The following is a 24721-nucleotide window of genomic DNA, read 5'->3' as shown; positions in this document are numbered from 1 at the left end:
CAACAATTTAAAATACAGTTTCGAAGATCCATTAACACAGGAATGAAAAAAGCATTTTGCCTAAGAGAAGGATGTTTTGGGAAGGTTCAGACTAGTCTGAAGTCTGTTTGGGTCTTGCCGTCGGGAGTGGGGGGCTCCTGAGGTTCCGGGGCGAAGCCCCATCCCCTCAGAGAGGGGGTGAGAAGAAATGCAGATGAGGCAAAGCAAACCCACAGACTAGAAAAGGCAGTGATGGGGGCGCTGGGTGGCTCAGTGGGTTAAGCTTCTGCCTTTGGCTCAGGTCATGATCTCAGGGTCCTGGGATCGAGCCCCACATCGGGCTCTCTGCTAAGCAGCTCTGCCTCTCTGCCTATTTGTGATCTCTGTCTGTCAAATAAATAAATAAAATCTTTTAAAAAATTAAAAAAAAAAAAAAAAAGAAAAGGCAGTGATGTCAGAAATCAGATACCATCAGATGCTATGCATAGTGAGAAGCCTCAGCCCCAGGAACATTTCTCCAGACTTTTATATGTTTTTTAGTAATGTGCTAATCATAGCAATAGAAACAAAGGAAAAGTCTGCCAGCGTTAGGTGGAGGGGAAGTGAAATTTGCCCAGCGTGCTCAGGCAGGAATGTACGTTAACTCTGCTGTTCCCAGGGACATTTCCAGATCAGAGATCTGCTTTTACATGGTATGTGTCTTTGACAGGAGATGGCACTGAACACCTTAGCTTTATTTTTTCTAGTCTCCAGGGACGTTAGTGAGTCTGTGTGATCTCCTAGCTAACAGCACTGGGGCGCTTTGGGGTTTCCTTGTTAATTCTTCTCTGTTGCCAATAATGATACCTCCATCGTCTCTGTGACTGCTTTCGAGTTTTCTGTACTGAGTTTTCCTAAAGTGAGAAAGGGCTTAACTTTATTGAGCCCCTGATGAGTACTTGGCAGTACGTCAGACACAGCTGGGTAGTCACAGTGAAACCTTAAGGCATATATAATTCGGGTTTTGTAGTATAAGGTAATGGTTAGGTGTAACCGCTGATGTGTTTTGAGTCAAACTGTCATTCTTTAAAATTATTCTTTCACCGGTGGATGCTTTTAAGTTCTATTTTTGTTGCTTGCGTGTGAACAGTGACTTTGTGGTTTTGGTTTACTGTTGTACCTTCAGAGCCCAAAATAGTGTTTGATAGTAGTTGTTCAATAAGTAATTTTCAAATGATAATTGAAGCAAAAAAAAAAAAACAAAAAAACAGTGAATGGTTAGGTTAGATTTGGGTTCAAACCCTGGCTTGGCCTCTTACCGGCTGTGTGATTTGGGACAAGTCATTGCCACGACGTTCATGAAGATACGGTGCTTGCATTGGGAGGTCATGTTCCAGGAGATGACATTAGTGTCACCTTGGGCTCCCCTGCATTCTGCGCTGATTGAGACCCTGGCCGATGAGAAAGACCTGACAGGACACTGGGCACATGAACCAGCCGGAAGAGGGAATTCCATTAGCCAAAAAGAAGGCAGAGGCCTTAGCTCTTTTAATCCAGGCCTTTCTCTCTGGGCCCTGCTTCCCCCATCTATGAAATGAGATGATTCCTGTATATGAAGTAATTACAAGAAGAGGTGTGGAGCACTTTAGCTCAGTGGTACAAAATGGCGGTTCGCACAGTGGTAGTTACTGTAACTGTAACTGTAACAGAGAGAGAAACTGAGGCTCAGAAAGGAGTAAGTACGTAGTCAAGTTCACAAACCACTGAGACAGCGAGGCTCAGCAGTCAGGCCTCCTTGTCCTTTTCTCTGTATCGGATCCCCTGCTGACAGGAGGGGCTTCCTTGTCCGCCATAAGGGGGCTCAGGCCCTGATGCTTGCTCATTTCCAGACCTGCAAGAGAGGCTCCCCAGGGTACAGTTGGGGAGACAGCACAGCCAGCAGGTGAACTTGGGGAGTGTGGAGAGGCCCTTAGAAACACAGAGTGAGTGGTTTGGGCAGATGGGAGAGCACCGAGGCTGAGGGGGTTGAGGAAGAGTGGCACTGCCTGAGGCAGAAGTAAGAAGGCCTTGTGTCTAGTCAACACATCCGCCTTCCTCAGAGACTCTCGTCCATCGTCAGCATCCGAGGAGGCTCAGGACAGCCTTCATAAGCAGGAATTATTTGGCTGAACTGGAAACTGAGACATACCTGCAGTGGGAGTTGGGGGGGTGCATTATTTTTTAAAGGAAAATATTGAATTGGGAAAGACATGAAAACATGGCTCAGATTTTTTTTAAAGATTTGATTGATTGATTGATTGATTGATTTTGAGAGAAGAGAGAGAGAGCAAACATGGGGAGGGGCAGAGGGGGAAGGAGAAAAGAATCCCAAGCAGACTCTGCATGAGCGGGGAGCCTGACGTGGGGTCTTGATCTCTGGACCCTGAGGTTGTGACCAATCTTGTTGTGACTGACGGAGCCACCCAGGTGCCCCCCTCCCCTGCCACTGCTCAGATTTTTAAAGAAAAGAAGAAAAGTAAAGAGGAAAACTGGGGAGGGTATTCTTTAGCAAGTACTGCAAGGAGAGTGAGTGGGATTGTGGATTAGGAATCTTGTCCCAGTAAAGAGTTGAATTGAAGGAGGAAGCAAATCCCCTCCCATCTTTGCAGAGAGCCAGGCCCAGGCCACTGAGTGTTGAGTGGATACTAAGTGGGCTGGTGTTTCTGAGCACCTTGGCCCCTGTGTGCGATGGGCACTCATCAGCTACAGGGACAAAGAGGACACAGTGGACACATCCTGAGGCCCGGGGTGTGGGGATAATGGCACAAAGCCATTCACACTCCTCTCTGTCCTGGCCACGCGTCTGTGTAACCTGTACCTTCCCCATCTGCACTGTTGCTATCAAATGAGATCATCCCCGTAAATGACCAGGAGCCCAGCGCCAATGCTCCAGTAGTGAGCTACCGTGCTGCTGGTGGTGAAGACGGTGGGAGGCCACGTTCCAGGACGTGTCGTTACTGTCATCTCAGATTCACCTCCTCACGCTGTGCTTGAGACCCCAGCAGGCGAGGAAGAGCTGGGGGGACATGGGGACACCTGTGTCTTGGACCAGCTAGAGTAGTGGATCCAGTTAGATGGGAAGAGGGCAGAGTTCTTCTCTTTTCTCATCTTGCCGCCTCTGTCCTAAGCCGCTCTGAATTCATTAGGCTCTTGCAGTAGCTTCCTACCTGGGGACCGCTAAGTCTCAGTTTGCCCGGGACTAGCTTGCACATGTGGTCCTGGCAAAAGCAATCTCCAAAGTTGGGATAATAATCATGTGGTCTTCTGCTTCCCTTTCTCTGCCCTCTGAGGTTGTGTTCAGTAGCACCCAGTGGAGCTGCCCACAGAATGGTTTCTGGTTTTGTTTTTTAGAGATTTACTTATTTGGGGCACCTGGGTAGCTTGGCTGTAGAGCCCTTTCACGTGACGCTCCTTTCGCCAGGAACACTTCTCCCTCGCTGTTGACCTGGGGTGGCAACAAGATGCCTTCGGAGTCTTCAGCTGTTGGTTTAATGCTACCTCCTCCGAGAAGCTTCCCTGACTCACACATTAGATCAGACTCCCTTTTCTTTTCTCTTCCGCGGCTCTCTCAGGAACCCCATCTCTATTATCCAACAGCTGACTCTCACGCTAAACACTAACCTTCCCTGAAGGCAGAAGCGGTGCCTGCCTGGTTTGCCGCTCTGCCCCTCCCGTGTCGCGCACACCCGGCACACGGTGCCCCACAGATGCCTCACCGACAGGCCGTGGGGTGAATGTGTGTACGGCCCCAGCAGGCTATACTTTCTGAGCCTGTGCTGCTCACGCCACCTGCTTCGGGCCCCCCAATAGCTTCTTAGCACATGTGGGGGAAATGTGGGGTTCTTCCTAGGGCCAGCAAGTGTCTACACGCATTCGGCCCTTCCTACCTCTGACTTCGTTTCCTGCCGCTCTCACCGGTCCTCCCTCTCCCCACCACATTGGTTTTCAGGCCCACTCCCTCCTCAGGTCTGTGCCCCTGCCCCAACATCGCCTCCTCCAACAGGCCCTCGGTGTCCCGCTACCTCAAACAGCTCCCCCGTCTCTCTTTATCTCATTCCGGGGCTTCATTTTCTTCCTAACACTCCTTGTGTTCTGAAGTCATCTTGCATGTTTGTTTCTGGGCATCCCCACCACAGAATCCAAGCTCCCTGAGAGCAGGGACCTTGTCTGTGGTGTCCAGCACGAGAACCTACCTCAGTGCCAGGCAAACAGTTGGCGCTAAAGCAATGTTTGGTGAGCAAGGGAAGGAATACAGGCAGGGGCAGGGTGGGGTGTCCCCCTGGAGGCAGGGCAGGGGCCCCTTCCTGGAACCCAGTGGCCCCTGGGGCAGGGCCTGTGGTGTTGTCATGGCAACCCACTGACCTGTGCTCCCCTCCCCCCCAGAGGCCACAGCTGCCTGCCTCCTGGAGGCAGACTTTTCCTGAGTGTCACTACGGTGGGGAGCCCAGGGCAGAGGGAAACTGGGGCTGAGAGAGAGAATGATGAAGAGGAAATCACGCCCTGGTGCCGGGGGAGACAGGAGCAGGCCTTGCTGGCATGGTTCCACTGGTAATGGCTGCGCCTAGGGGAGGGAAGGAGGGATCAGGGATACCCTGACACCTCCAAGACCTGGGGTCTGGCCCTCCCTTGGCAGCTGGGAGTGTGACATGTCAACTTTTTGATGTAACATTTCTAGAGCTTTGAGTTCCTAAAATAGGCCCCAGCACAGGGCCCTGAAAGACTGTTGATATAAAGAGTGTGGATAACGCCTTCTATTAAAACCCGGTGACAGTTTGTAAGTCAGGCAGCATTTTCCTCAGGTGTTGCATAAGTCAAGAACTCCCTGTTCTCATCCAGTTCCTCAGAAACAAAGCTCGTCGTGTCACTCCCCCACTGCTCGAGAACGATGGTGGGCTCCCAGCTGCCTGTAGGCTTCTCGGTCTGGTGAGTGAGGCCTTGGCGATCTGCTCCTCCCAGACTCTCCCACCTGCCCACCCCCCCTCCCCTCCCTCCTCTGATCCCAGGTCAGTGGGCTTTCGCCTTTCCCAGAACCCACTTTGTGCTTTTGTCTGTGACATGGCTCCCCTGGCCTCTTCTGTCTGGCCGGGGCCGAATCCTTTAAGGACCGGGTGAAATGCCACCTCCTGTACGAAGGCCGACACGGAATCTTCTCTGTGCTTCTGGGGCGTGGTATTATAGTAACAGACTACTCCCGGTTAACTGCCAGCTTCTTGAGGCTGTGCGTCCCAGTGAGAGCACACCAGCCTCAAAGGGAGCCAGACCTGACCCTGGCGTGGCCACCAGCTAGCTGCCTGCCTTTACCCAGCGTCTCTGAGTCTCCAGTGCCTCCTCCCGAGTCAGAATCATTCAGGTCTCTGTTTCAGAGTGTCGTGAGGAGATAAAGGGAGGCATGTGGTGCAGGGTGACTGGTGTTGGGGGAGAAAGCTCAGTAAATGCCGGGCATGGCCTTTACTGTCTGTCCTCGTCACTTGGCTGCGAGCTCCTGGTGGACAGAGACCATGCTCTCCTCATCTTTCCATAGCCCGCAAAGCCACGCCTGCTAAGCGCTTCACCTGCATTATTTCAGTTAATCTGCGGAGAACCTGGAAGGTAGGGCTCTTGGAAGCTTTAGGAATCATCCTGGTGTTACACAGCTAGTAAGTGGCGGGGCTGGGATTTGAAATCTAGCTGTTCTAATTCCGAACCCTCGAACACATTCTCCCTGGCCTGTCTCTGTCTTCTCTTTCATCTTGCACTGTCTCGCCCTTGGTCACTCCATCAGCCACAGGGCCTTCTTGCCATCCTTCCATCCATGATCACCAGCCACCCAGGATCTAACCTCAGGGCCTTGGCCTCTCCGGGCCCCTCCCTGTGGACCTTTGGGAGACTTACACCCTCCCTGCACTCAGTCTCTGCTCAGATGCTGCTACTTCTCAGAGGCCTTCCCCGGGGAGGACCCCTTCTCCCCCATCCTGTTCTTTTGTCCTACTTTACTTCTTCACAACCCACCACCAGCAGCCGAGAGTCTGATACCATGCCAGGTGCCTGCGGATGACGCATGGCAAAGATGGACAAGGTTATTAGACTTACATGTTTAAGGTGGGGGAAAATAAATAATAAAATGAGAATAAGTAAACAAGATATTCTCAGGTCCTGAGACCCTGGGTCTTCCAAAGATATCTTGCTGTAATATATTGGCCCCCGGTTGAAATGTATGTGTCGTCTATTCTGTTGCAACTTTATACTTGGTAATGACTTGCAAAATGCACGAGTGGATGGATGGCTAGCCCAAGATCACTGTCTGTGCCCGGTATGATGTGGCAGGCAGAAGCAGCATAGGCTTTGGAGATGGAAGGTCTGGGATTGAATTCTGGCTTTAATCCCCTCTGACTGTGTGACCTTGGACCCGCCACTGCCATGGTCTAGACCTCAGTTTCCTTATGTTTAAAGTGGGATGAATTTCAGTCTCATGAGGTGCACCAGGAAGCTCAGATCACGTTCTTGGGTCAGTGTGCCCTGTGAACGTCAAGGATTACCTGGCTTTGGGCCACCATCTCTGTTGGGTCCTCCCGCCAGATCATTACCTGTTCCCGAAGCTGCTCTGAGCCTTGGACGTGCCATTTCCCTGATGCAGTTACATCCTGGTTGCTCTTTGCTGCTGCACAGGGACCCAGCCTTCTAGAAAACCCAATCTAAAGTGGGAAGGCTTGAAGATCTGCCTCGGAGGAGTGCGGGTTAAACTCCTTGGAAAGTAAGAATCTACAAGCGTGGTTGATGTCTTCCTTCCTACCCGTGACCCCAGATGAGTCAGGGGAAGCGATGAGTTGCAGCCCAGAAGCCCAACTCACAGCTGTCCGTACATCCTGTGGGACACTTAGAGCACACGGGGTCCTTACTCAAAGATCAGATGACTTATTTTTACAGATCAAGAATGAGGCAGTGGGGAGCAGGGAGTTAGCCAAGTGTGAGCTGTACTCTCTTTGTCCCATGCCCAGGTCAGGGCACAGATAGGGCAGCACTGACCACAACCTGCCTTCTCTTGGAACTTTTGCTTCAAGCCTCAGTTTTCATGTCTGTTAGTAGAGATCTTAAAACATACTGCATACTGTTATTCTGAGATCCCTATAATGTAAGCCGCATTTGTGAAAATATCTTGCATAGTGCCCGGCACACAGTGGGAACTTAATGTTATTTTTCAAAAAAAAAAAAAAAAAAAAAGAATGCACACATTTATTGTGTCACAGCCATGGGGTGGGGCACAGCGCAAGCTACTGGGTACAAGGTGGACAGAAAGGACAGGCTTCCTGCACTCGTGAGTATGGGGAGTAGCATCTGCCTCGCTTTCTAGTGACAACTGCAGGCCAGAAGGCAGTCTTCCTCATGTCTGTGTCACTCACAGCTTTTATTAAAGCTGCTTCTTCCAGAAGGCACAACAGAGACACTCGTTGAATGCTGCTTTCTTTATTTGAAAAATCACCTTTGAGGTACCATTTTGTGCCTTCTGTGGTAAAAAAAGAAAAGATTAGGAAATTCTGTAGACATACGGATCTGCTTATATGCTGTGCATTCTTTGATACCACGTGTGTCAGTGACGTGACATTTCTCGGGACGGTGCTATCAGAGCAACTTCAGAACAGGTGCTAGTGAGAGTCGAAAGAAATAGAATAACACGGACTTCATTCTGAAGATATTTAGGACCTAAACAGAAGGGCCTGCTATGTATAGCAAAGGCTGGCAAAGAAATACATGAATGAACTTAACAAAAAACAGTAATAGGTACGTAGACTTTCAGTGAAAGTCCGAATGCCAGGCAGACTGTGCTCAGTGTTGCTCTGTTGGTACCATGTGCTGGGGACCGTAGAGGACACAGGAGGAGAAGAGAGCTCAGCCCACCCTTGGAGAGAGCATTTTGGTCATAATCTAAGTCTAAATGACAGTTCTGCCTCTTATTAGCAGGGTGACTTCAGTCAAGTCACCTAATCTTACTGAGCCTTAATATTCTTGGTAACACCTACTTCAAGCTCATTACGAGGATTAGGTACGCTGGTTTATGTAATGTTTTTGTGTAATGCTTGGCCCATAAAGAGCCAATGGACAGAGATCTTTATTATTATTATTAAATCACATAATCTTCAAGTAAATAAGTTAGATGAACACAGCACTTTATTAGAAATGCAATATTCCTGTCGCTCTGGTTGAGTAATTCTTGATCTTTGTAAGACCAAAATTCATTGTTAATAGTTTCCAAGTAGATGAAGTTTCCTGCAGGTGACCTGAAGAGAGGCCTTGCAATCATGTGGACCAACCTGACTTAGGGGGCGTCAGCTGCAGATGCTGCTGTTGAGAGACCCGCCAGGGAGGAGGACGAAGGTCAATGAGCACCTGCGGATCCAAGGCCGGTGGCCTTTTTAGATGTCCCAGTGACATCTGATGTAAGACCTCTGAATGCTCTGAGAACTCCAGATGTCCAGAATAGCAGATGCTTCTGCCATATTTGGCATTGCTGGGACCATGGTCTGGACCCTCCAGAGTGCATCCTGGATGCCACAGGTGCAAGTGGCCATTGATGAGCTAGAAGACAGCCAGATGCAGGTGGACTGGATGGCACGGAAGTGGGAACAGCTCTCTCCAGGCAAGAGCAGAAGTGAGTGGGGGTACTTTGACCAGAAAGATGGAGCTGCGGTGGCTGTCTTCTGATCTGTGCCGTGTGCATGAGAGGCCACCCTACTCTGTGTTGCCCCGGGGAGAAGTGTAGCAGGGTGGCTCCCGGCATGGGCCATGGTGTCGGAGAGACCTGAGTGGGTGCTGTGGGTGGAGCAAACGGTTACTTAGTGAGTTTTCTTCTTTCCTTCCGGCACGTCCAGTCCCCTCTCTCTTCTCATCACTCTGCTCTCATTTCTCTCCAGTGTTGGGCAACCGGGTGGGGGGAGCACAGCCCTCTGGAAAGTTCTTCCTTGACTTGAACTCTTGCGGGCTGGTGTTGCGTTCTCTTGGCCGTGGGTGTTCAGAGCTATCTCCCTTCCAGAATGTTAGCAAGAGTTCTTCAGAGAGTGCCCTGCCAACCACTGGGGCTTCTCACCTGCAGGAACTGGCCCTTTTGAGGACTCCAATGTTAATAGGCCTGATCTTTTTTTTTTTTTTTAAAGATTTTATTTATTTATTTGACAGACAGAGATCACAAGCAGGCAGAGAGGCAGGCAGAGAGAGAGGGGGAAGCAGTCTTCCCACTGAGCAGAGAGCCCAACGCGGGGCTCAATCCCAGGACCCTGAGATCATGACCCGAGCCGGACGCAGAGGCTTAACCCACTGAGCCACCCAGGCGCCCCAACAGTCCTGACCTTGACACAGAGGAATGGGTGAGAGGGAGAGTATTTCTCTTAGTTCCCTGTGTCTACTGAAAAGGGTGTATGTGTGTGTGTCTGTGTGTGTGTGCACGCGCATACACGTGTGTGCACGTGCACGTGCATGTCCATACGCATGTGAGAGTCGCTAGATGTGACTAGCTAGGAAGACCAGGGCGGGCTCGAGAAACAACAGCAGTTGCTCTCACCGGGGTGCTCTGGTAGAGGAAGGGGCAATGGATTTCAGGAGCTGCCATCCCAAACCAGCCGCGCCTGCCGTCAAGGAAAACGGGCCAGAACTCGAGGGGATTAGAAGATCCAAGTGGAGATATTCTAGAGTGTCCTGAAAAGAATTCTGGAGATTTGTACCCCGAAGCATCTTTGGAAGCAGTGTGATGACAGACACCCACCTTGTGTCATCACACCTTTGACAACCTAACAAGCCACTTGTTTCTGCGTTGCACAGTTGGTGTCTGGAAACGGGTGGCATTTTAATGGTTTGAATTTCTCTGCGACTCAGTGTTTCCTCAGAAATACCAGCTTTCCATTTCCTCTTAACAAGCTGGCTCCAGTTCCTCCCCTTGGATATTTCCCCCTACTTATTTACAATTTAGGGAGCAGCTTTTAAAAGAGCAGTTTGTTGGGACATAAAACGGAAAACAAAACCCCAACATTTCTCCCTGCTGTTTGCGTTTGCTTCTTCCCTGTCCCCCCATGCCCACCCCCACCCCCGCCCCACGGTTGCCAGCATGCCTCCTTTCTGGAATATGTCACCTACAGTGTTAACTCATGATCTTGTCCTTGGCTCTTTGAATTACAAGGAGTGACATGACTTAAATCTCATGCTTTCTAGGAAGAAAAACGGAGATTAAAATCTTTCCTTCTGGGAGTTGTCAGAATTCTGTGAGATGACATAAGCAAAGTGCCTGGCAGATTAGAATAGGTGCTCAGTTAATGCCAGCTCCTAAATTCTAAAGACAACACGGTGTGGGGGAGACTGCCCCCTGCAGAAACACAAAGCTCTAGTCAGCTCTGCTCTAACACCATATAGGCATTCCCCCAAATCACTACGTTCTACAAAACAACATGATAGAAACCAGTTTACTAGAAAAATAAACGAGGGGCTTAACACTCGAAAGCTCTTTCAGTGACACGTTAAAAAAATAGGAGTCTAATAAAAATGACAGCAGAGTTTTGCCCACGTTAATTCAATGTTTAAGAGGTGCAGAAATACAATTAAGCCTGGCATTTCACCTTGGAAAAGACCTGAAGTCTGATTTGGAAGTGGATGTCCGAAAGGCTGTCACTTACGGGTTACGGTGAAGTGGTAGAAGGTGGCTTATCCAGGCAGGTGTGGCTCAAAACACGCGTGGTGAGCTCAGGTAGCTGGTAGATGTCTCGGGCTTGAGCATGTGGGATTTTTGCACATTCCTGTGGCTGGGGGGTTTGGTTCAGCTACGTGTGGTTTTCTGCATTCACCTGATGCTTCTTAGGGAAGAAATGAGTGTTAGCAAACACAAAGTTTGCTGTCTGCTCAGATCATTTCCTAATGTATTACCTGCACGGGAGCGCATGCTTATTTTCAAAACAAGCATTGTAGGAGAACGGACTGCAGTTAGCGGATGTCGTTGAATGAATGAAGGAGGGAGCGGTAGCTGGTCTACTCAATGGACTAAACATCGTGCTACATTGTGGAAAGTACTTTTGTAGACTTTGGGATCTGATGAAAAAAAACAGAGTCTTTTGGATTTTGAAAGTACTACACACCTGTTATATAGCTTTTAATATCTCCTCCCACAGTGGTTTTGGGGCTATGCTTGGAAGCGCTCCTTGGGCGGGGGGGTGGGGGGCGGTGGGAAGGGTCACCAGGCAAAGGGAAGGGAGCTGTCAAGTTCCCTGCCCTCCTCCTCCAGTTCATCCAGAACCCTCAAGTTATATCTCTTTTCCTTTTTGTTTTTCATTTGAATAAAGGGTTCTGCTGCTAATTTATCCATAAACCACCACCAGTGGTTTAGTAGACCAAACTTTGTTTTACAAACAACTTCTCGATGCAAAGAAAGATAATCCTCAGTTGGTACTATTGGGATGTGACTACTCCAGAAGTAGTAGAATCTGACCAAGAAATACTCAAGGGGGCTTCAGTCATCATTTTGTCTCCTCCGCAGTGGCACCCATGGGGCTTTGTGGAAAGCCCAGCTTCAGCCAGGGCAGGTCTCAGATGAAAACCAATGGGCAGTTGAGTCGAATGTGTTTATGATGTTCCTGCTTCTTCACAAACACCAATAGCAATTCTGCAATTCTGTGATTTTCTTTCCTCTTTCTCTCTTTCTTTCTGTTTTGTTTTTTGTTTTTTGTTTTTTTTTTAGAGAGCTGGATTGAAAGATGTCTCAATGAAAGTGAGAACAAACGTTATTCCAGCCACACATCTCTGGGGAATGTTTCTAATGATGAAAGTAAGTGCTTGAAATTCCTTCTTCCATCATGTCCTAGACACGGCCAGTGTCCTCATGGGAGGGATGGTGTTTCTCGAATGCTAGGCTGGGGCAAGTCACCTGGGGCAAGAGACTCTGAAGCCATTTAGGGAATACACTAGCCCCCCACCCCGGCATATTCTGCGCTGGGGAGTGCAGTGCAGTCAGGTAAACACAGAAACGAGCCACAAACACCTTCTGTTTACACGTTCATATCGGCTGAGTCCCCAAAGACCGTGTTACAGTGACACTCCAGTTGGGCAAATGTGGACCCTGAATGGGAAAGGCCATTCTCTGTGTCCCTGTAGATGCAGGATTAAATCAGTGTGTCATGGGATCGTTGTTTCAGAGTCAGAAATGTCCTCGCTCTTTGAAAGTAAAGATTTCTTCCCGATCTTGGACTAGAGATTTGGGAGTTAATAAGAAGGTATAAACTGCTGTGTTTACACCTTTCCCTGGGTTATGTCAGATTGGGTCTTCTGGGGACCTCGCATTAAGACAGAAGACTGATGGGGGCTTGTTTTTGCCCCCTAAACACTGAAAAGGGGGAGCAGCTCATCATAAATGTAATTTCCAGCAGGGACAGAGTGCCTTTCTCCCTTGGCTGGTAAAGTACATCGCCTTAGTGCAGCTTTCTCAGAGCATGGCCCAGGGACCATCTGCTCCACAATCCCCAACAGTGTTTGCTGGACATGCCAAACAGCTTTCTTCCAGGTTCCTTCTGGCATTGTCATTCTATCATCATTTTATAAAATTTTTTTTTATATAATGATTTTGCATCATTTTATAAAATTGAGATGAATTGAACATAAAGTTTATAAACCTTATGTGAATGGTCTGATGAATATCTTTTGTTCTCTCATTTTGCATCTACTTATGTAAGCACCACCCAGAAAAGAGGCAGAATGTTTCTAGAACTCTGGGAGGTTCCTTTGTGTCTCATCCCTGTTAATAATCACTATCCTGAATTTTATCACTATCGTTTGAGTTTGCCCGTTTTTGAAGCATTATATAAATGGACTTATAGAGTCTGTATTCTTTTGTATGTAGCTCCTTTCACTCAATGTAATATCTGTGAGATGCAGCCACACTGTTGTATGTAGCCGTACCTTTTTATTGTTGTATAGTATTCCACTGTGGGCATATGCCACAGTTTACACATCCATTTAAATGTTGATGGTACATAAATTGTCTCAAGTTTTTATTTATTTCTTAAGCATCTCTGAGCATTCTTTGTCTTGTGCTAAAATACATATAACATAAAATTGGCCATTTTAATCATTTTAAGTGTACAATTTGGTGGCATATTAAGTACATTCATCCGTTACCACCATCCATCTCCAAAACTTTTTTCATTTTCCCAAGCTAAAACTCTAACAGTAACTCCCCATTCCCATCTCCCCCGTCCCATCTCCCAGTCCCTGGCTATTACTGTTCTACTTTCTGCCTCTATGAATTTGACTATATAAGTAGAATCATATAACATTTGTTTTTGTGTAACTGGCATACTTCACTTAGCATAGTATCTTCAGGGTTCATCCATGTTGTAGTGTGTATCAGGAATTTCCTTCCTTTAAAGGCTGGATGACATTCCATTTTATGTGTATACCCCATTTGGTTTATCCATTCATCCTTCGATAGGCATTAGGGTTGTTTCCACCTTTTGGCTCTTGTGAATAATGCCGCTATGAACATGGGTATGCAAATATCTGCTCAAGTTCCTGCCTTCAGTTCTTTCGACTGTATACCCAGGAGTGGAATTGCTGGAATGTGTGATAATTCTATTTTCAATATTTCGAGGAATCACCATACCATTTTCCATACCAGCTGCACCATTTTACGTTCTCGCCAGCAAAGCACAAGGGTTCCAGTAGCTCCATATTCTTGCCAATATTTGTTATGTTGTGTTTGTTTTTTTAAAGTAATAACCATCCTAATGCATGTAAAGTGGCATCTCATGATTTTCATTTGTACTTCACTCGTGATTAGTGGTTTGAGCATCTTTTCATGTCCTTATTCATCATTCACATATCTTTCTTGGAGAAATGTCTGTTCAAGTCTTTTTACCACTTTTTAATTGAATTGTTTATTTTTTGTTGTTATTGAATTGTTGGATTTCTTTATATATTTTACATACAAACCCCTTATCAGATATATGATTTGCAAAATTTTTTTTCCATTCCATGGGTTGCCTTTTACTCTGTTGGTTGTGTCCGTTGACACGCAGAATTCTTATTTTGATGTAACCCAGTGTATCTGTTTTTCTTTTGTTGCCTGTGCTTTTGGTGTTATATCCAAGAAACCATTGCCAAGCCCAACATCAGGAAGCTTTTCCTCTATAAGAGTTTTATAGTTTTATCTCCCATGTTTAGGTATTTGACCTATTTTGAGTTAATTTTTGTATGCAGCATAAGGTAAAAGTCCAAATTCAGGTTTTTGTTTTGTTTTGTTTTTGCATGTGGATATCCAGTTTTCCAGCACTATTTATTGAAAAGACTGTTCTTTCTTCATTGAATGGTCTCAGCACCCTTGTTAAAAATCATTTAACCATATATGTGAGGGTCTATTCCTGGTCTCTCTATTCTATTCTATTGGTCTGTATGTCTATCCTTATGCCAATGTCATACTATTTTGATTACTGTAGCTTTGCACTAAGGTGTGTGTGTGTGTGTGTGTGTGTGTGTGTGTGTGTTGCATGTGATCATCTTGTCCAAATGCTCTGACTAAGCCTTCCAGGACTATGTTAAATAAACTGACAGAAGTGAGTGTCCTTGTCTTGTTCCTGATGTTAGAGGAAAACCTTTCTCTCTTTCACCATTGAGTCTGATGTTAGCTGTGAGTTGTTTGTATGGGCTTTTAGTGTGTTGAGATAGTTTTCTCCTATTTCTATTTTGTTGGGTGTTTTATCATGAAAAGGTGTTAAATTTTGCCAAATGCTTTTTTCATACCCATTGAGATGACCATGTGGCTATTCTGTTAGTATAGTGTTCACACTGATTGATTTTCCTATGTTGAACCATCCTTGCATTTGGGGAATAAAAAACCGCACCTGGTCATGGTGTACAGCCCTTTAACACACTGTTGAATTCTGTTTCCTAGATTTTGTTGAGGACTTTTGCATTAATATTCATGAGGGCTATTGATCGGGAGCTTTCTTTTCTTGTAGTGTCTTTGTCTGGACTTGGTATCAGGGTAATGCTGCCTTCATAGAATGAGTTGGAAAGTGTTCCCTCCTCTTCCGTTTTTTGGAAGACTTTGAGAAGGATTAGTGAACATTCTTGTAGATACTGCTTTTGTGATCTGCCTGCTCACATCCTTTGCCTGTTGGTTTCTTTTTAAGTTGTGCTGTTTGTCTTTTCCTTAATGATTTGTAAGGGTTGTTTTTATATTCTCAGGAGGAGGTATTTGTCAGATAAAAGTATTGCAAACATCTCTGAGTTTGTAGTCTTCCTTTCATTCTCTTAGTGGTATTTTTTTGGTGAACGGAAGTTCTTAATTCGAATAACATCCCGTTTATCAGTGTTTTTCTTTTGTAGTTAGGCCTTTTGTTTTGCATTAAGAAATCTTTGCCTACCTCTGGGTCATTAAGATGGTTTTCATATTATTATCTAAAAGTTTTATTATTTTGCCTTTTACTTTTATATCAGAAGTCCATCTGGAATTTTTGTATATGGTGTGAGGGAGGAGTCAACAACAAAAAATAAAAAAATTTATTTTTAATTTTTGACCGATAGAGCACCTTTTGTTGGGAAGAATCCTTTACCCACTGGCTGTAAATCAGGAGACTACACATGTGGATCTGTCTTGACCTTTATTCTGAACCATTCAGTCTGTTTTTCTGTTTTGGGGTCATAAGATTCTTTAAGATCTTTTTGGTTAATTTAAATTATTAACATTTCTATACAAATTTTAGAACCAGTTTGTCAATTGTCACAAAAATCCACAGGATTTTGATTGAGATGACACTGATTCTACATCAGTTTGGGAAGAATGGACATCAACATCAAATTTCCTGTCTGTGTGTGTGGCCTCACACTTCCATGTATTAAATGGCCTTTAATTTCTCTCAGCAGTATTTCATAGATTTTAGTGTAGAGGTTTTGTACATCTTTCATTAGATTTATTCCTAGGTAATTGGTGTTCTCCAGTGTGCTTGTAAGTAGTCGTATTTACAATTTTTTTCTCATTCTTTGTTGCTAGCATATGAAAATGCAGTTGATTTCTTAGAACATGACCATATCCAGCTGCTTTGCTAAATTTGCTTATTAATTATGAGTTTGCTTTTAAAATTTTTTCAATGGACATGATCATGTCATCTGAGAATACTGAGAGTTTTCCATCTTCTTTTATAGTCTGTATGTTATTATTTTTCTGTGCTTTAGAGACCTTAGAGCAACGTTGTGTTGAACTGGTGATAGCAGACACGCTGTCCTGTTCCTGACCTAAGGAGGGAAAGCATTTTGTGTTCCAGCATTGAATGTCAGACTTGCTGTGGATTTTGTTTGCAGGTGTTCCTGATCAAATCCCTGGTTTGCCGAGAGATTTTTCTTGAATGTATGTTGACCTTCATTAAATGTTTTTCTGCCTCTGTTGAGATGATTGTAGTTTCTCTCCTTTATTCTATTAATATGGTGTATTATATGGATTAAATTTTGAAAGTTAAGCCAATCTTCCATTCCTGGCATAAATGGCACTTGGTCAGATATATTATCTTTTTTTTTTTTTTTTATCTATTTCTAGGTTACATTACTTGTTTTGTTAAGAATCTTGGTACCTGTTATTTATAAGATTTTATTGACTTCTGATTTTTCTTTCTTATGATTCCCTTCTCAGGTTCTGGTGTCATACAGTCCTTTTAAAAAGAGGCGGGAGTTTCTTCTTTCTTGTTTCTTCTGAAGAGTTTGTGTAAGATTGACACTACTTCTTTCTTAAACGTTAGGAAGAATTCAGCATCAAAGTCCTCTAGGTTTGGAGTTTTCCTTAAGGATTATTTTTTTTCTTGATTTGTTACTTTTAGCAAATTTTTACTTTTAAGGAATTAGTTTCATCTAAATTTTCAAATTTCTTTATATGACACTGTTTAAACTTTCCTTTTGTTACTTTTCCTCATGTATTTAGCACCTAGAGCGATGGCTCCCTCTCATTTCTGTTATTGACAATCTTTGTTTTTCTGTTTTCCTCAATCAGTTCTGCCAGAGTTTATCAATTTTTTAAAAATATTTTTATTTATTTGACAGATCACAAGTAGGCAGAGAGGCAGGCAGAGAGAGAGAGGAGGAGGAGGCAGGCTCCCTGCTGAGCAGAGAGCCCGATGTGAGGCTCAATCCCAGGACCCTGGGATCATGACCCGAGCCGAAGGCAGAGGCTTTAACCACTGAGCCACCCAGGCGCCCCCAGAGTTTATCAATTTTATTAGTCTTTTCAAAGACGCAACTCTTAGCCTTATTGCTTTTCTCAATTGACATCTTTTTAAAATTTCATTTATTTCTACTCCTCTTCTGTATATTGCTTCTTTTCTTCTACTTTGTTTGAGTTTTGTCTTTTTCTAGCTTTTGAGACAGACTCTTAGATAGATCACGGAATCTAACCTTTTCCAAGACAGGCATTTAAAGTTACAGATTTTCCTTTAAGAACTGCTTACGTATATCCCGTAATTTTTCTGATGTCATACTTTGATTGTCATTCAGTTAAACTCCTGTTCCAATTTCTATTGTGATTTCTCCTTTTTCTTCTGGCTTACTTAGAAATCTATTGCTTTGTTTTCCAAACATTTGGTTATTTCCTAGTTATCTAGTTATTGGCTTCTATTATAATTCCACCTTGGTCAGAGAACATATTCTCTATGATTTCAGTCTTTGAGATTGTCTAGACTTGCTTTTTGTCCTGACAGATGGTCTCTTTGGCAAATGCCCATGTACACTTGTGAAGACTGTGTATTCAGCAGATAATGGATGAAATCAGTTAGCTCAAGTAGGTAATGGTATATCTTTTTTCATCTTCCTATTTCCAACCTTTCTGAATTGAATATTAAAGTTTTTAATATGTGTTTTTAAACCAGTCTGATCATCTGTAACTTAAATTGTAATATTTACATCATTTAAATGTAATGCACTTAAATTACATTGTTGGGTTTAAATCAACAAACTTACTGTTTAATCTTAATTTGTCCCTTCTGTCTTTATTCCTTTATTACTTCTTTTCTTGTTTTTTTTGGGAGGGATGATCCAGTTTAGATTTTTTTCTTTGATGTTTTCCTCTGCTGACTTTCCAATGACAGATTCTTTTCGAGTGGTCCTCTCAGGTCCACCTCACATTACCCTTTCTCTCCTTTCCAGCCCAGTCATGCATATGCTCACACTTGAACCCTATTTAGCTCCGTCCCACCCTCTGTACTATTGCCTTAATGTATTTTACTTCTAAATGTTTCAAGCCCCATAAGACGTTATTATTATTGTTTTAAACAGTCAACATTTCTTTCTATTTATTCACATATTTACCCTTTTCAGGGCTCTTGATTCATGCCAGTAAGTGCTTCCACCTGGGACCATTTTTACTTCAAGCCAAATAAACTCCTTTAATAGTTTGGGTAGTACAGTGCCAGGTAGTGGAGAGCATGAAAAATATCTTTATTTCACCTGTATTTTTTGAAGGACATTTTTCCTGGATATAGAATTCTAGGTTGTTAAGATCCCCTCCCCCCCTTCCCCCTCTGCTTTCAGTACCTTAAAGTTGTCATTCCATTGTCTTCTGGCTTTCAAAAGTTAGTCTTCAGACTTATTTTTACCCCTTTGAATGCAATATGTCTTTTTGTCTCTGGCTGCCTTAAAGATTCTTTTGTCTTCAGTTTTCAGCACTTTGACTACAAGGTACATAGATATGGTTTTCTTATATTCTTTCTTCTTGGGGTTCACTGAACTTCAGTGTTCACTGAACAACTGGATTGTTGTTCATCAAATTGGTAAAATTCTTGACAATTGGCTCTTCAAATAGTTTTCCTGCCCCATTCTGTCTTACCTGCTTCTGGGACTGTAGTTATGGGACTACTAGACCTTTGACTGTACTTCCTGTGTTTCTAAATCTCTGCTTTGATTTGTCCATTTTTCTCTCTTTGTACCTCAGTTTGGTGTTTTCTATTGACTTCCTGAATTTCTAGTTCTCAAATCTCATTTTCTGTTTTGTCCAGCCTGGTAATAAGCCTATCCAGGTGACCTTAATTTCAGATTTTCTTCTGTGGTAGATATCTGTTTGATTTTTCTTTTTTTCCCTGAATCTCAGTTGATATTCCCTGTTTATCATCTGTGTTGTCCATCATTTCCTCTATTTTGCCCGTCTTTTCCTCTGTCCCCTTAAGCATATTAACCATAGTTATTTTAAAGTCCCTGTCTGGTAACTGTAATATTTGAGTCATCTCTGGATTAACTTCTAAGACCTGTTTTTTTTTTCCTTTGGATTTCAGGGTTTGGGTCCTGTTTTTCAGGATGCCTTATAGTTTTTGATTTGATGCGGATGTTATGGATGCAAAGCGAGAGAGGCTTTGGGTGAATTATGTTAACTTCCTCTGAAGGGTGTTAAATTTTGTTCTAGCAGGTAGTTAGAGAACCAGCAGGTCTCCTCAATCCTGTCAAATCTTGATTAAATCTGATTTGTTTTAGTCTTGTCTATGCTCCTAGGATGGGGTCTCTACTCCAAGCTCACAGCTAAAAGCTCTGGGTCCACAGCTAAAAGCTCTGGGTGTTCACTAAGTTCCTTCTTCCTCATCCAGCTTGAACTCTAGCCTCTGACTCCCCACTAGTCAGTGATCAGTTGATCAGTTCTTCAGCCTCTAAGCTGATGTGTTCTCCTTGGTTTTTTGGCTTTTTACTCTCTGCATGAGTCAGTGGGCTTAAAATTTAACGGGAATTAGAATGAAAGTATGTTTCCTTCTCTGAGGCTCTTCTCTCTGGAACATGGTTCCTTAGATCTGAGTCACTTTGTCATCCTGAACTCTGACTTCAGCCCAACAGACCATACTGTTGCTTGGGTTCTGTTTCCCAGGGCAGCAGCTGAGAAGCACCTTCAAGGAAAATCCGGGGTGAACGTGGAGGGTACATCCTGTGCTGGCTTTCTCTCAAGGCCTGTGGTTCCTCTAGTCCTGTCTGCATTGACTGTTGTCCAATGTCTTCAAAGCTGTCTAGCTTTTACAGTTGTGTTGGTGAATGAGTTAAACCAATGCGAGCAATCTCACCATGGAGAGACCAGGAGTCTGGTTGTCATTAATTTTAGACAGGGAAATTGAGACTCGAATTGGTGAAGGAACTTTCTATGGCTGCACAGCGAGTCAGTGCCAGTGCTATGTCTAGAATGGGGCCACCTGACTCCTATCTAGATAAAAGAACAAAGAAGTTGCTGTCCACATATTGTTTTCTTTTTTTTTTTTTTTAAAGATTTTATTTATTTATTTGACAGAGAGAGATCACAAGTAGACGAAGAGGCAGGCAGAGAGAGAGAGAGGGAAGCAGGCTTCTTGCTGAGCAGAGAGCCCGATGCGGGACTTGATCCCAGGACCCTGAGATCATGACCTGAGCCGAAGGCAGCGGCTTAACCCACTGAGCCACCCAGGTGCCCCTATTGTTTTCATTTTTGAAACACAAAGATTACATTAAAAAAATATATCTCCTAGCCATGAGTTATGTGTATATATATTTTTGGAAAATCTATGAAAAAATAGAGGAGGAAGAAAACTAATTGCCTCTAATTTCACTGTTCAGAGGCAACCATTCCTGACGTCCTTCTAGTCTTTATTCTTTAGCATGTATTTTTAAGCAAACTTTTATATATGTATATGTTTATAATTACAGGTATATATGGTTGTCATTTACTGAGCTACAAGTTCTCTAAGTCCATGACCTCATTCAAATCTCGTAATGGTCTTAGGAAGTATCTTATAATGAGCTTCCTCTTAGACGTTTGAACCCCGAGGCTCAAAGACCCAACATTACATAGCTGTAAGTGGTAGAGTAGGATTTGAACTTGGGTCTGGCCATCTGCTTTGAACATCAGTCATTTTGTCTTTGCACTATTCTGTCTCTCAGAAGGCAGTGCTTCAAAGGCTTGCTGTTGATAATTTCATAGCTTGTTCACAGGAAAATGAGACCAGAGCTAAGAGTACTCATCACCCCTTTTCAGTGGGGTAGACCAGCTTTTGTCTGTGCCTCCTCACATTTTCTACTCAACTGGAGGCTCCATGAGGGCAGATATGTTGTGGGGTTCACTGTTGGAATCCCAGGGCCTGGTACATAGAGGGGGGGCTCAGGAGATGGTTGAAGTTTTAAAAAACAGGAAAAAAAAAACCCAGATCTAATATTTTAAGAATGCTTTGGGTGATGAGAAACCTCACAGTGGTTTATCATCTTATGTAACTAAAAGATGGGAGGTCGGAGATTCCAGGGTTTATTTATTTAACAGCTCAGGATCATCCAGGACCCAGACTCTGTGTCTTTCTACTAAGTCCTCTAAGATTGTTGGCTTTTGTCCTCAGAAACTCATGGTCACAAAATAGCTGCTTTAGAGAATAGGCCTCCAGTCCATATTCAGGACAGGTGGGTGGAGAAAGGGCAAGCGCCAGTTAGCTTTCCTCTTACGTGTCTTCCTCGTATCAGAAAACACCAAAATCTTTCCCAGGAGCCCCCAGCAGACTTTCCTTAACATTCTTTGTGTTGAGAATGTTATCATCTGTAGCTGACAGGGAGGGTAGGTGATTGAAAATTTGTCAGAAGAATAGAAAAAAAATAGAATTACTCTTTTTTTTTTCAAGATTTTATTTATTTATTTGACAGGGAGAGAGCACAAGTATGCAGAGAGGCAGGCATTGAGAGAGAGAGAGAGAGAGAGGGAAGCAGACTCCCTGCTTGAGCAGAGAGCCCAATGTGGGGCTTGATCCCAGGACCCTGAGATCATGACCTGAGCCAAAGGCAGTGGCTTAACCCACTGAGCCACCCAGGTGCCCCAAAATAGAATTACTCTTAATGGTTGTACCACCCTAGGCCAAATCCAGCCCGCCTCCAGTGTTCTACAGCCCAGGTCCTAGGATGTTTTTATTTTTGTTTTGTTTTTAATTTTTAAAGAGTAGAGAAAAAATGAAGAAGTCTTTGTGACAGACATCATCTGTGGTCCCCAAAAGCCTAAAACGTTCACTAGCTGGCTCTTTACAGAAACAGTTTGCCAACCCTATCTTGGACGAATCAGGATTTTTCCTCTGGGGCTGTCCTTTCACTGCCCTGAATAAACCTGGGGTTTCATTAGCAAGCAGGAAAAAAAAAATGCAAGATTGGCTATTGAGTGGCTAGTGAAAGGGTCTGCCATAGCATTTATCTCCGAACCAGGCCAAGAAGGTAGAAATGCCTTCCCAAGGTGATGGGAGAGAAGTTAGCATTCCACCGCTGAGAAAGATTCTTCTACTGGTCTGAGTAATGGTGGACATCAGCACCAGGAGTCCTGGTGAAAATGAAATGGAGTGGGAGAATAATCCCTTTATTAGCATAGAATTGAAAAAACTGAGGCTCAGAGAAGGGAAGTTATTTGTTGCAAATCATACTCTTAGGTAATGCTAGAGTCAGAACAGCTACCCAACGTCTTGACTCTTGTGCAGTGCTCTTCCTACTGTGCCCTTTTTAGCCGAGAGGGTTTTAATCGATCAGCAAGAGCTTTAGTGAGCAGGAGGAAATGGGACATGAAACATTTTGATGCATTGTGGTTGGGAAGAAAACCCCAGATCAGGGAGGTCAAGCCTCAAGTGCCTGATGAGTGAGAGGCTGAACAGGAGTGGATGGGTTGGTTATTCGCCATAACTCAGGTCTTACAAATACCCATTTCCAACCTGAACAAATTGCATTTTCTCTCGAGCAGATAGATATTAGTGGATTTTTATGTTTCTGATGGCATATTCACCAACAAAGAGGAAGACTTTGAATGTAAAACATTATCAGGTCAGGACTGATTGGAGTATCATGTCCAGTGAGGAGAGCCCAGGAGTATGGATTGAGCAGAATTGTACCGGTAGAACAGACATTCCTGCAGAAGATTCCCTGAGCACTTGCTACATACAGGACTATGTAGAAAACCCAAAGTTATACAAAGAAGGCAAAGGCAGAGAGCCAATATTAAAGTATGAAATAAATTAAATATTATTCAGTATTCATTAATATATTGAATATTAAAATAACATTTATTTGATACTAAATGTATTCAGCATCAGGCAGTATGTGAGGCACAATCACAACCATGATTTCCTTTAATCCTCTAGGAGGGAGGTGGTCTTCTAGACAGAGGAGGAAGCAGATCCAGAGGTTGGGGGACTTACCTCAATGTCATAGCCAGTATGTGGCAGAGCTAAGACCCAGACTTAGTGGAGTCTGGTTTTACAGCTTTCTCTCTTCCTGCCACATAAAGAGCCTCTTCTGTGGTTCTCTGCTCTTAAGGAATTTTTAATCTAGAAGGGAAGGTCAGGCCCAGCCCACTATTGAATAATAATACAAGGCCATAGGGGATCCATTCCATTTAAATGAGGCAAGGAGTTCTACCTCTTCTCCCGGAGAGTGTCCCCGGCTCAGGAACAACCTCATTGGAAGCTTGTTAGAGATGTTCCTTAGACTCTCAGGCCTACTCCAGATTCTCCCCCCCCCCCACCAACCTGCCCTGCCTCCGCCTGTGCTCTGCCTCTTTACACAACCTCCCCAGGTGATGAGAATGCATGCGGAAGTTAGGAGAGGTCACAGCCTGGATGGTGACCTGGGAAACATCTTGGAGGAGGTGGCATTTGTTTTGGGCCTCAGAGCATCCGTGTGGTTTGTTCCTTTAACTGATGATGATCAAGGGCTGGGAGGCAGAAAGCCACGAGGAGGTTTTTGACCTTGGAGAATTTTCCAGATTGACTAGAGCAGAGAGGTTGAAAGACCGTGGGAAAATGGGCTGGAGAGGTGAGTTTGGGCTATTCTGTCTCACCTGCCTCCCTGGGCACACAGCCCTACTCCCATCACCCTCCCTCGCCCCTTACCAACTCATCAGGGCAGTTACTGATGGTCTGCTCTTGATGCAGGATTTTTACAGCACAAGGGAGGGGAAAGTTGGCATTCAGTGGCATGATGGCCTACGACCAGGGTCATAGCAGGTCACAGCTTCCTGTGACTCATCATTATCCTATTAAAATCTCCTCACATTTCAGGCTGTGTCATAACTCTGTCACCCCCCTCCACTCACTCAGCATGTCAGGTTATTATCCAGTGTGAGATCTTGTAAATTCCTAAGATGGGTTCCGGAGAAGAGGAAATGTAGTGAAACATTGTCGTATTCCCACCGAGTTGTGGACAAAAGCCCCCTACCAAAAGCAGAAAGGCATTCTGATAACTTCTAGGGCAAAGGCACAGACTTAGAGCGGGAAGTTCTTGGTGGGGGGTGGGGGGGGGTGCATCCACAGGGAGGCCTCCCGTGATGGCTTCTAACAATCTGATTGCCCTCATGGGGCATCCGCTGCAGTTTTATTCCTGGGTGGGAAGCCAAGGGCAAGACTGCTGGCTGGCCGAGGAGGCCACAGTTTAAGACAACCCACCAGACTCCTCCCCTTCCTCAGCCATCCACTCTGCCACCACAGGCTGCCCTACCTGTCCCCCCCAAGTGTCCATCTGTCCTCTCCTCTTGTGGAGAAGGGGCTAGTCCGTCATCTGTGACTGGGCCCCTCGGTCCCTCCATGCGCCATAACCACCCGAGGGGAAGGGAACATGCCTAATTGAGTCACTTACTAGAATACGGCCAGGAACATAGCAGATGCACAGTGTTGGTTAGGAAAATGGATATTAGGAAAGCAAAATGCTGTAGAGTCATGGCAGGTTATGAGTCTTTGTTATTTGCTTAGAGTTTAGGGCATCCCAGGACCACTTAACCATATGACCAGATTCTTCC

General features: G+C 44.6%; 1 protein-coding gene across 1 annotated transcript in view; it reads left to right on the top strand.

Annotated features, from left to right (window-relative positions):
* Positions 1-4475: 4475 nt before the first annotated feature.
* The window catches only part of LOC111157597 (regulatory factor X4), a 140726-nt gene continuing 120480 nt past the window's right edge, over positions 4476-24721 (top strand). The window contains exons 1-2 of the mRNA XM_022519144.1: positions 4476-4545; positions 11684-11770. Of these exons, the coding sequence (XP_022374852.1) occupies positions 4476-4545; positions 11684-11770 (157 nt within the window). The remainder of the gene's footprint in view (positions 4546-11683; positions 11771-24721) is intronic.

The sequence above is a fragment of the Enhydra lutris genome, unplaced genomic scaffold, assembly GCF_002288905.1.
Source record: "Enhydra lutris kenyoni isolate GAN:26980312 unplaced genomic scaffold, ASM228890v2 scaffoldscaffold55, whole genome shotgun sequence".
Classification (NCBI taxonomy): Eukaryota; Metazoa; Chordata; class Mammalia; order Carnivora; family Mustelidae; genus Enhydra; species Enhydra lutris.
This window is presented reverse-complemented; position numbering and strand designations above follow the sequence as displayed.